The sequence below is a fragment of the Heteronotia binoei genome, chromosome 8 (assembly GCF_032191835.1).
Source record: "Heteronotia binoei isolate CCM8104 ecotype False Entrance Well chromosome 8, APGP_CSIRO_Hbin_v1, whole genome shotgun sequence".
NCBI lineage: Eukaryota > Metazoa > Chordata > Lepidosauria > Squamata > Gekkonidae > Heteronotia > Heteronotia binoei.
In genome coordinates, this window is record NC_083230.1 from 25,193,574 (window position 1) to 25,206,019 (window position 12,446).

At 46.6% G+C, this 12,446-nt stretch overlaps 1 protein-coding gene across 2 annotated transcripts in view; it reads left to right on the forward strand.

Annotated features, from left to right (window-relative positions):
- Positions 1 to 2,928: 2,928 nt before the first annotated feature.
- WASL (WASP like actin nucleation promoting factor) overlaps positions 2,929 to 12,446 on the forward strand; it is a 54,712-nt gene continuing 45,194 nt past the window's right edge. Inside the window, exon 1 of one of the 2 annotated variants that reach the window (XM_060244813.1) lies at positions 2,929 to 3,432. In XM_060244813.1, the coding sequence (XP_060100796.1) occupies positions 3,316 to 3,432 (117 nt within the window). In that variant the 5' untranslated portion in view covers positions 2,929 to 3,315. The remainder of the gene's footprint in view (positions 3,433 to 12,446) is intronic. The other variant, XM_060244814.1, reaches the window with a different exon arrangement.

Below are 12,446 nucleotides of genomic sequence, written 5' to 3' on the forward strand. Positions count from 1 at the left end.
CAGTGGTGGTGGGAATGAGGTTGACCTCTATACTCAAGTTTGTCGGTCCTCCGGGCTGACCAGTGTGTGATACAGGATGCTGTTCCAGATGGACCAATAGCCTGAAATAGCAAGGCTGGGCTACTCCTATGAATTGTGATTTCATGGGAGATCTGTGTCCATATAAAATGATGAGGGTCCACATCTCGGTTGTACGCTTGTGCCACCACCAACCATAGCTTTGCAAACAGTGAGTTTGCTGTGTGGCGATCATGGAAATCTGCTTCTAGGCTAGGGTTGCCAAGTCCAATTCAAGAAATATCTGGGGATTTTGGGGGTGGAGCCAGGAGACATTAGGGGTGGAGCCAAGATCAAGGCTGTGACAAGCATCATTGAACTCCAAAGGGAGTTCTGGCCATCACATTTAAAGGGACGGCACACCTTTTCAATGCCTTCCTTCCATAGGAAATAATGGATAGGGGCACCTTCTTTTGGGGCTCATAGAATTGGACCCCTTGGTCCAATCTTTTTGAAACTTGGGGGGTATTTTGAGGAGAGGCACTAGATGCTGTACTGAAAATTTGGTGCCTCTAACCCAAAATAGAGCTCCCCCAGAGCCCCAGATACCCGTGGATCAATTCTCCATGATTTTCTATGGGAATAAATCTCCATAGGGAATAAGAGTTCCCAGCAAACATTTCCCTCCTCCCCTCCTTCCGCTTTCAGACGACCCTGAAGCAGGGGGGGGGAGGGCCTCCAAACCGGGGGATCCCCTGCCCCCACCTGGGGATTGGCAGCCCTATTCTAGGCCTCTCAGCCCTGAACCGATGCTCGATTTGTTTTCATTGCTTTGTGGCCTTTGTGTGCGATACAGGATGCTGTTCCAGATGGACCAATAGTCTGAAACAGCAAGGCGGGCTACTCCTATGCATTGTGATTTCATGGATTTGTGTCCATATAAAATGATGAGGATCCACATCTCGCTTGTACGCTTGTGCCACCACCAACCATAGCTCTGCAAACAGCGAGTGTGCTGTGTGGCGATCACGAAAATCTGCTTCTCTAGGCCTCTCAGCCCTGAACCGATGCTCGATTTGTTTCCATTGCTTTGTGGCCTTTGTGTGCGATACAGGGTGCTGTTCCAGATGGACCAATAGTCTGAAACAGCAAGGCTGGGCTACTCCTATGAATTGTGATTTCATGGGGGATCTGTGTCCATATCAAACGATGAGGGTCCACATCTCGGTTGTGCGCTTGTGCCACCACCAACCATAGCTCTGCAAACAGCGAGTCTGCTGTGCGGCGCTCATGCAAACCTGCCTCTAGGCCTCTCAGCCCTGAACCGATGCTTGATTTGTTTTTATTGCTTTGTGGCCTTTGTGATGCTGTTCCAGATGGACCAATAGTCTGAAACAGCAAGGCTGGGCTACTCCTATGCATTGTGATTTCATGGGGGATCTGTGTCCATATCAAACGATGAGGGTCCACATCTCGGTTGTACACTTGTGCCACCACCAACCATAGCTCTGCAAACAGTGAGTTTGCTGTATGGCGATCATGAAAACCTGCTTCTAGGCTAGGGTTGCCAAGTCCAATTCAAGAAATATCTGGGGATTTTGGGGGTGGAGCCAGGAGACTTTGGGGGTGGAGCCAAGATCAAGGCTGTGACAAGCATAATTGAACTCCAAAGGGAGTTCTGGCCATCACATTTAAAGGGACGGCACACCTTTTCAATGCCTTCCTTCCATAGGAAATAATGGATAGGGGCACCTTCTTTTGGGGCTCATAGAATTGGACCCCTTGGTCCAATCTTTTTGAAACTTGGGGGGTATTTTGAGGAGAGGCACTAGATGCTGTACTGAAAATTTGGTGCCTCTAACCCAAAATAGAGCTCCCCCAGAGCCCCAGATACCCGTGGATCAATTCTCCATGATTTTCTATGGGAATAAATCTCCATAGGGAATAAGAGTTCCCAGCAAACATTTCCCTCCTCCCCTCCTCCCGCTTTCAGACGACCCTGAAGCAGGGGGGGGGAGGGCCTCCAAACCGGGGGATCCCCTGCCCCCACCTGGGGATTGGCAGCCCTATTCTAGGCCTCTCAGCCCTGAACCGATGCTCGATTTGTTTTTATTGCTTTGTGGCCTTTGTGTGCGATACAGGATGCTGTTCCAGATGGACCAAGAGTCTGAAACAGCAAGGCGGGCTACTCCTATGCATTGTGATTTCATGGATTTGTGTCCATATAAAATGATGAGGATCCACATCTCGCTTGTACGCTTGTGCCACCACCAACCATAGCTCTGCAAACAGCGAGTGTGCTGTGTGGCGATCACGAAAATCTGCTTCTCTAGGCCTCTCAGCCCTGAACCGATGCTCGATTTGTTTCCATTGCTTTGTGGCCTTTGTGTGCGATACAGGGTGCTGTTCCAGATGGACCAATAGTCTGAAACAGCAAGGCTGGGCTACTCCTATGAATTGTGATTTCATGGGGGATTTGTGTCCATATCAAACGATGAGGGTCCACATCTCGCTTGTACGCTCGCGCCACCCCCAACCATAGCTCTGCAAACAGCGAGTCTGCTGCGCGGCGCTCATGCAAACCTGCTTCTAGGCCTCTCAGCCCTGACCCGACGCTTGCTTTGTTTCCCTCGCTTTGTGGCCTTAGCCACAGTGGTGACCCCAGGGTGACTTTGGAGAGCCTTCATGCCAACTTCGGCATCTTTGTTTTTCTCCTTTGGAGGAAGAGGAGGAGAGGGCAGCCTCTCCATTCCCGGGCAAACAGTCATGGACTTCCTTGAGCGCCCGTGGTGGTGACTACGCCACTGCCTCTGATGACAGCCGAGGGAATGAGGCTGGACTGGCCCGGCCGGTATTGAAGAGGCGAAGGCCGCGGCGAGCAGCTCCCTTATGCCAGCCTCGACTCAGCTTCTCCCCGCTTCCTCCAGGAGAGGAGGAGGGACAGGAAAAGGAGGGCGAAGGCGGCCTTTGGGCTGAGCGCTCCGCTGTGCTCCCCGGGCCGGCCGCTGTCCTCCCCTCCTCGGCTTTTGGTTTCGCCCATCCGCCTCTCTCTCTCTCCCCCCCCCCCTCCCTGCCATGTTGGATTGCGCGGCCGGCGCCAGGGAGAAGTTGGAAGTTTAGAGCTCGCCGGGCAAGAAGGAGCAGCCGAAGAGGGAGCGCTCCCTTCCGCCGGGGCCTACCGGGAGCGGCCTAGTCAGCCAGCCAGCCCCTTCCCGCCCCCATGCTGCTGCTGCGGCGGCGGCTGTGAGCCAGGCTGCTCCGCCGCACTCGGACGCCGGGCCCGAGTCACCCAAGAGGAGCGGCGGGGGGAAGGCGACGATGAGCAACAACCAGCAGCAGCCCCCGCCGCCGCGGCGGGTCACCAACGTGGGCTCCCTGCTGCTCACCCCGCAAGAGAACGAGAGCCTCTTCGGCTTCCTGGGCAAGAAATGCGTGGTGAGTGGAGGCGAGGCGAGGCTTGGCCGGGCCTGGCTGAGCTGCAGGGGAACAGGGGGGGGGGGGTGTTGCTGGGCTGCTAGGGTTGCCAATCCCCAGGTGGGGGCAGGGGATCCCCCGGTTTGGAGGCCCTCCCCCCGCTTCAGGGTCGTCAGAAAGCGGGGGGAGGGGAGGGAAATGTCTGCTGGGAACTCTGTTATTCCCTATAGAGAGTTATCCCCATAGAAAATCATGGGGAATTGATCCGCGGGTATCTGGGGCTCTGGGGGGGGGGCTGTTTTTGGGGATAGAGGTACCAAATTTTCAGTATAGCATCCAGTGCCTCTCCCCAAAATACCCCCCAAGTTTCAAAAAGATTGGACCAGGGGGTCCAATTCTATGAGCCCCCCAAAAAGGTGCCCCTATCCATTATTTCCTATGGAAGGCATTGAAAAGGTGTGCCGTCCCTTTAAATGCGATGGCCAGACCTCCCTTTGGAGTTCAATGATGCTTGTCACAGCCTTGATCTTGGCTCCACCCCTAATGCCTCCTGGCTCCACCCCCAAAGTCTCCTGGCTCCACCCCCAAAGTCCCCAGGTATTTCTTGGATTGGACTTGGCAACCCTATGGGCTGCAGAAGGAAGACGGGGGCAGCTCTTGCGAAGGTGCGTGACTGCATCCGCCTCTCGCTCCTCTGCACTTGCCCCTGTGCTCCCCTGGCCACGCCGCCCTATGTGGGAACCCAAAGCTGGAGATCAGGGTAGGTGTTTGCGTGCGTCTCCAGGTGAAGCCGCGAGTTCCGCTGACCTCAGTGCCACTTCCCTGTTGCAAATCGGTATCTGTTCGAGAGGCCATGGATTGCAGGGGGGGAAGAGAGGTGATGTGCGGCTCCTTCTGCCTTGGTTTTTTTTTCTCCCTTGTGGGGGAAAATCCTTTCTTGGCTTTCTTGATTCGAAGGGGGAGGATTCCCCTTTCCAGGTGTTGTGTAAGTCATAGCTGCTTGCCTCCTTTCTTTTTCAGTACTCCCTCCCCCTGTGGTTCCTCACCGTTGGAAGCCGGAGGGAAACAAGCCATTTCTGCTGAAGTGCTTTGAAAGATACTGGGGGTGGAATTTGTTCCTGCTATTTTGCTTTCCCAAGAACATTGTGCATGGGGTGCTTGCACAACCTCTTCTCCTTAGAATGGGGGCTGCAAGCTCTGTTGTTTGAGGGGAAGCAAGAAAAGCCTCCGAGGGTGTCAGATGTGGCAAAGCCTTTTTTTGGTTTGTTTTAACCTTCTGGGCCAGGCCTTCATCTCTACGCCCTCTTCTTCCCACTGACACATTGAAACTGCTTTGAGCGCACTGAAGAAGATAGGCCTGATGTGGTGAGGAGGCCTCCAGCCGGCTCTTTCGCAGGTGTATTTGTAACAGTTTTATAGCACAAATGTGCCTAAAGCTGCCATGAAGCCATTTAGAGGGTGGGTGTTGAATTGAGTCCGTCCCCCTCTAGCAGGTATATTTTAGAAGTAATGATTGTAGAGTAATGATTTGCAGTTTGCAGCAGGAGCTAATTAACAATAGCACTGTTGCGATATTTGTGTGTGCGGCACGTGCAAGTGTGGAAAAGTTTAGCTAGTTATAACAGGCCTGAATGATTCTGTCCTGCTTGCACCTGTAGGACTTTCAGGAATCGGGGTGGTATGACCATCACAGGCAAAAAAGGAATGTACTGTATTTTGTTTCCCTGAAACAATAGGCTCACGTGCAGATGCAAAATTCCCCAATGTAGGGATACTTCTGAAGGGAACAAAAACTGTATAAAAGACAGGGAACAGGAGATCATTGTAGACATCATTTCGTGAATCCTCATTATTAGGATTCCAGAATTTTATGGAAGCGTGAGCAGGATTGGAAATCAACTCTAGCATTTGTGTCCAGTATTTTTGAAGGAATTTAATGTGTAAAAACAAATCTCTCCCCCCCCCCCTTCCCAAAATGTGAAATTTCTTCTGTCTTCTTGACAGAAATAAATCTTATCTGAAGTCTGTTAACTTCTGGATTGATCCTTATGAATCTTTTGCTTTTCTGGACCTTTGATTTATCCGAAGTAGTAAGAATCTATTTACAGTCATAAGGAAACTATGGAATGTATTTTTTTTCCTGATTCCTTTGAACTATAGTCTAATCAGAAGGAAATAGCACAGTTGAAGATTGGCTAGGTGAAAGGCAACCTTGAAAAATATGAGATGGAATCTAGAAGTCCACCAGTGAGTTGTGGGTGCTGTGGGTTGTGATTTTTTCACTGTAGTGATGCCATAGAAGGAGGTGAGCTGAGATGCAGGAATTAATGGCAAATTTAGGTCTTCCTCTACATACAGTGTGCCATGAAACAAAGCCTTAGCGTTGCTATTTGTTTTTTTTTTAATGTTCTGTACATTTTATATTGGAGAAGGGGAGATTAACATGGTGTTACTTTGCAAATCAGTCCTAAAAAGTAGGATGAGTTTAGAAATGGATCCCACTTTTAAAAGTTTGAGAACTGAGTTATAGGAAACGAGTAATTGGCACTTTAGTGAGGGATGCAGCTTGCAGGGGTAATGGCAAGAATGCAATGTAGGAGTTTGGCTTTTGTCTTTGCTAGGCTCATTGCAGATCTTAACTCCAGTCCAGCCTGCTTGCTGGCCGGATGTGCTTCTTCCTTACTTCCTTCCCAGTACAGAACATTCAAAGCCTGCCTGGTTACTTGTACTTCCAGTCCATTAAGAATCTCTTTGTGATGTAATACGTGCAGGTATTTAGTCAGTGTAGACATATTAGTAACTTTTTCTCCAAGGTGTCCCCTTCTTCCAGCTTTTGGAATGAACAGGGATTTGCCCCTGATTACCTACTCCACCTCATATTTGTGTATCCTGACATAAAGGCCTCCATATATATATATTTAAAAAATAACGTCAATTGATCTTTTAATTTTAATAAGAAAAGAGTTGGGTTAGCTTTATATTCCCCTTTCAGCCCTTTTTGTACTGGTTTTTGGAAGGGGTTAAATGGTGAGATGTTAAGAGGCCGTCTATAGAATAATGACAACAGAAGTTTTTCCTAGGAAGTGCCAAGGAAAACATGAATTCCTTAGGTTCCTTGAAGACTGGGCCAAGAGGCAGAGTGCCAGCTTCTCTCTTGTCAGTTGGTGCAATGCAGGAGATTGAGTGTCCCACCCTTAATGCGTTTCGTGCCATTCATCTTGGGGGGCAGCTGTTTTTTGTAATACAGTGTGAGCAGTGTGATCTGAACTGCCTATACTATTAGCTTGATTTGGGAAGAATACAGATTTACGACTTCAAGATTATGACACACAAATTCAGTTGCTGTTGCATTAAGTTGTGGTAAAAGAAATTGGTAGATGTGGTAGAAAACTAGGGCTGCAGTGTCTACGTAGCTTTAAATGGTTAATCTATTAAGATGTTCTGACTGACTGAAAAGTGTTTTAAAATCCAATAATTGCTCTAGAATTTAATCATGTGCAAGAACTAACACCAGCTTTATGGTAGATACCATCCTTGAAGAGTCATTTCCTCTTCACTATCATCTGCCTTTGAGTGCCCCAGGACAGGGCCTTCTGTGACACATGCACGGGTCTAAAAACAAGTGAGCTGTTCTCAGAAATATTCATATGCAAATATATGCCGATTCATTTATCATAATATTAATTGACTCAGGGTTTTTTAATTGGATCATAATGCTTCAGAAAACCTGAACAAATTGTGTAAAGAACTGCAGAATAAGTAATATTCAGGCAGCAAGCAAACCTGCTAGTATTTGATTGTATTGCTGAGGAGTATGTGTCAGACTCAAAATATTCTAGGTCACAAATCTGAAATGTATTTCTAAGTTCTTTGGTACCTGGGCATCCTGGTACTTTCTCCAGTTCTGCGCTGCATACATAAGTGCTGTCTAGAGAAGTATAAGGTTTATTGCTAAAACAATTGACATATACCTTAAATTAAAAAAAAAAAAAGATTCTGAAAAAATTATTGAAGGAAGTGTAGGCTGGATCCATTCGTTGCTTGAGTCCTTGTCAGTAAACAGGCATGCCTTGTTTGTGTAAATACACATTGGTGTTTGGTGTAATATTGCCTAACTTCTGTTGTGTCATACAGATCTTAACAAGTAGACAAAACAGTGCTATACAAACTGATAACATTGTAGTAAAGAATGGTTTCAACAGATCGCTATATATGGACAAAATACAAGTGTTAATCACTTGCTTCAGAAAGGCAGGGTCAAGATCAATAATGGAGCACGATTAAAAAAAATCTTATCTCTGGAGTCATGCTTTGTAGTGGTTGGAGCATTGGACTAAGATCTGGGAAATCCAGGTTCAAGACCCTGCTCTGCTATGAAAGTTTTGCTGGGTGACCTTGTGCCAGTCACATACTCTCCACCTAACCTGCCTCACATGGTTGTGGCAGTAGAATGGAGGAGAGGAGAACAATGGCTGCAGTGCGGAGAAAGGAGGGTATAAATGAAGAAAATAAATTAATTGCCCTGCAGTTTACTTTGTTCCATTATTGTGTTGATTCCAAAGTTTTAATGCAGTTACCTGCATTAAAAATTGTACATCTGCTTACTCCTCTTTCTCTTATGAAAGTAAAGGGTTTTTAGTGATTCACATTCTTCCCTTGCATTAAAAAGAATCTGCCAATGAATATCATCAGTTGTGGACCAGTACATTCCTACATCATATGCCATTTTAAGTTTAATAAGCTATTAGGATTTTTTTTGCTGTTGTTTTTTGCATAGTGTGATTGCTTTAGCAGCTAGAATGTGCAAGCTTTTGAATCTGAAAGCAAAATCTATTGATTACTTCATCCTGCGGGTCAGAGCAAAATAAGTCTGCAGAGTATACATGGGATATGCTACAGTGCCAAAGTGTTCTTCAAAGAAATAGCTATTGTATCATCCAATAACATGTGGTCTGTTGTACTCCACAGAGGACAGCTGGGATAAAAATATGGTTAGCTCTATCACATCTAGCATGACCTTCTGATGTAGCTTCAATCAACTGTGGGTTCCACTAGTGACAGGATGTAACACCATGTTTAATAATCCTTGCATTTGTATCCTTCAAGTTCATAACTACTTATTTTTGTGTTCTGTGCCTTCTGTTCTGTCTTATTCTGGCAATCTCTTCTCTATTCTGTACAAACTGCATGTCATCTAAAAGGTCTGTATGATGGGAACCAACTGGTAGTGACATCTGCTGCCTGGACTTGATGAAACATCTCTGGAAGCTAGCAAAATACGTAATTTTCTGAAGTATGAGAAGGACCCATGGAGATGTAAGACGCATAACCTTTTACACGTCCCTGCTCTGCTCAGGTTCAACTAAGCAGTTCTGGATCTCTGAAGTCAGTGTATTTTCAGCCATGGAACACTTTTGGAACAGTACACAGGCTTGAGTTTTAATAAAGGCAATTCTTCTGTCAAACTGCCACATCCTTTTTCATCAGCGGCTTAACATTAACAGTGGAGCAACAAAAGTGTATGCGTTGTACATGTCCTTGTAACCTCGACCTCTCCTTTTGCTGTTAACAGGGATCTGCAACAGCATCTATTCCTTTGTTGCATCAAAGTTCATATTAAAATAACTGATGAAAATTGAGTTGGTGGTCTTGCAGAACTGAACTGCCTTTCCCAGTATTATGCACAATTCCTGTACTGAAGTAATGTTGTTCGGTTTATGTTCAGAGTTTTTGTTTTTGTGTAAATAGTATAGGACAGGACAGCCTTTGCTTTCCTGTAAGATTAAGGTGTGTGTGTGTGTATATAGGGTGGGGGGAAGAGTATGAATGACGTTTGATGTCATTGTTTTTAAAAAGTCAGTCTTATTTTTCATATTTACTTGTTGAGGTATTTTGTATAAATTCATAGAGCTGGACTTTATCTAATGTGGACAAAGCAACGTTTGCAGAAACAGGCTCTCACTTTCCCCTTCTTGCTGCAGTTTACTCTGTTCCCAAGTCCTGTTATGAGGGTAGGTAGGCCCCAGGGTTGCCCCAGGTTGGGGGTCTGTAGTGAGAAGGGGAAATCTGTAGAAAACCTCTGCTTTTCTGCTGGCAAAAAGGTCTTCTGGTGGCAGGAAGCATATTCAGAATCCAACCTATAGTGCTAGCAACTTAGCAAACAGGTTCTTTATGGCTCTCCTACTTCAATATCTGTTGGTGAGTTGGTTTGCATTGCTTTCAGCTCATGGCTTTGCATCCTTTTTCTTGCTGTGAATCAGTGGCAAGAATAAGATTTGCTAGTATTAAAATGTTAACTAGGCTGGTGCATTTTCAAGAAACCTATGGAGGAATATATCTCTCCTATATAATAATTCCCTTAGCAGACTGGTTATGAATCATATATTCTCCCATGGGCTGAGCTGCCTGCCATTGCTTTGCAGAGGAGAGAAAGGAAGCTTCCCCATGATTTGCTGAGGGAGGAGAACATAAGAACATAAGAGAAGCCATGTTGGATCAGGCCAACGGCCCATCAAGTCCAACACTCTGTGTCACACAGTGGCAAAAAATTTTATATACACACATACACTGTGGCTAATAGCCACTGATGGACCTGTGCTCCATATTTTTATCTAAACCCCTCTTGAAGGTGGCTATACTTGTGGCCGCCACCACCTCCTGTGGCAGTGAATTCCACATGTTAATCACCCTTTGGGTGAAGAAGTACTTCCCTTTATCCGTTTTAATCCGTCTGCTCAGCAATTTCATCGAATGCCCACGAGTTCTTGTATTGTGAGAAAGGGAGAAAAGTACTTCTTTCTCTACTTTCTCCATCCCATGCATTATCTTGTAAACCTCTATCATGCCACCCTGCAGTCGACGTTTCTCCAAGCTAAAGAGTCCCAAGCGTTTCAACCTTTCTTCATAGGGAAAGTGCTCCAACCCTTTAATCATTTTAGTTGCCCTTCTCTGGACTTTCTCCAATGCTATAATATCCTTTTTGAGGTGCGGCGACCAGAACTGCACACAGTACTCCAAATGAGACCGCACCATCGATTTATACAGGGGCATTATGATACTGGCTGATTTGTTTTCAATTCCCTTCCTAATAATTCCCAGCTTGGCGTTGGCCTTTTTTATTGCAAACGCACACTGTCTTGACATTTTCAGTGAGTTATCTACCACGACCCCAAGATCTCTCTCTTGGTCAGACTCTGCCAGTTCACACCCCATCAACTTGTATTTGTAGCTGGGATTCTTAGCCCCAATGTGCATTACTTTGCACTTGGCCACACTGAACCGCATCTGCCACGTTGACGCCCACTCACCCAGCCTCAACAGATCCCTTTGGAGTTCCTCACAATCCTCTCTGGTTCTCACCACCCTGAACAATTTAGTGTTATCTGCAAACTTGGCCACTTCACTGCTCACTCCCAACTCTAAATCATTTATGAACAAGTTAAAGAGCATGGGACCCAGTACCGAGCCCTGCGGCACCCCACTGCTTACCGTCCTCCACTGCGAAGACTGCCCATTTATACTCACTCTCTGCTTCCTATTACTCAGCCAGTTTTTGATCCACAAGAGGACCTGTCCTTTTACTCCATGACTCTCAAGGTGGGAAAGAGCTAGAGAAAGCCTCTTCTTGATTGGCTGAGGTTTCCTCCCTCTCGTCCTCTGGAAGGGAAACAGCCAGGGGAAAATGGCACCTGCCAGTTCCAGGTTGGTGGGAAATTCCTGGAGATTTTGTGGTGGAGTTTGAGAGGGGCAGGATTTGGGGAGGGGAAAGGCCTCAGCTGAATATAATGCCATAGAGTCCACTCTCCAAAGCTGTTATTTTCTCCAGGGGGAGAGAGAGATCTGTTGTTTGGAGTTCAGTTGTGATACCAGGAGATCTTCAGGGTCTAACTGGAGGCTGGCAACCCTACGTCTGGCTGCTTGCTACTGTCCAGCAGCAGCCCCCTCCCACATAACAGCCAGTGTGACATAGGAGTTAGGGCTTCAGAGCAGGGCCCCTGTGACCCAGGCTCTTGCTGTGAAGGCTGACTGGGTGATTTTGGACCAAGTCACAAACTTTAAGCCTAATCTGGGAGGGAAGGGTTGTTGTGCAGATCAAAAAGGGGACAGGAGAATGATGTGATCTGCTTTGTTCCCCTTTCACTGTGGAGAAGGACTGTTCTTTTTCTAGATAGGGGCTGCAGAGAGCGGGGGGGAGGTGATAGAAAGCTGAAATCAGAGCGGCAGATAAAGGGAAGGAGATAGGGTTGCCAACTGCAGCGTGGGGAAATTCCTGGAATTTTGAGGGGTGGAGCCTGGAGAGGGTGGGTTTGGAGGGGACCTCAGACAGGTACAATGCCATAGACTTTGCCCTGCAAACCAGCCACTTCCTCCTGGGGAACCATTGTTGCTAATCTCCAGGGGAGGGCTGGAGATCACTCAGAATTACAACTGCTCTCCAGATGTCAGAGATCACTTCCCCTGGAGAAAATGGCTGCTTTGCAAGGTGGATTCAGTGTCATTATACCCTGATTAGGTTGCTTCCCTCCTGCTTTGCTCCACACTGATTTCGGACTACTCACAGACTTTTAGCCTAACCTACCTCACAGGGTTGTTGTGCAGATTAAAAGGGAGAGAGGGGAATAATGTAAGCTGCTTTGGTCCTCACTGTGGACAAAGGCTGTATTTTTCCTAGACAGAGGCTGCAGGGAAGCGGGGAGGAGATGGAAAGATGAAGTCAGATCAGTTTCCCTACAGAAAACGGTTACCTTGGGTGGCTGGGAAGACAGTGTGTGGCGGGGGGGGGGGGTGTGCCTAGAGCCTCTTTCTAGACCTTTGTATTTTTCTTCACATTGGACCTTATTCTAGTGGTGTAATAAACCAATGATTTAAACTATTTGGCAACATTTGGCCAATTTTTGATTAATTACCAAGTTTATTCTATCTCGCATATTAATAGTCCATTAAAGAAATCTGATTTTTCTGGATAGTCATACCATATTTGTAGCATCCAACTGCATTTTGATGCAAATTATAAACTATGTAAATAAGGAGAAGGT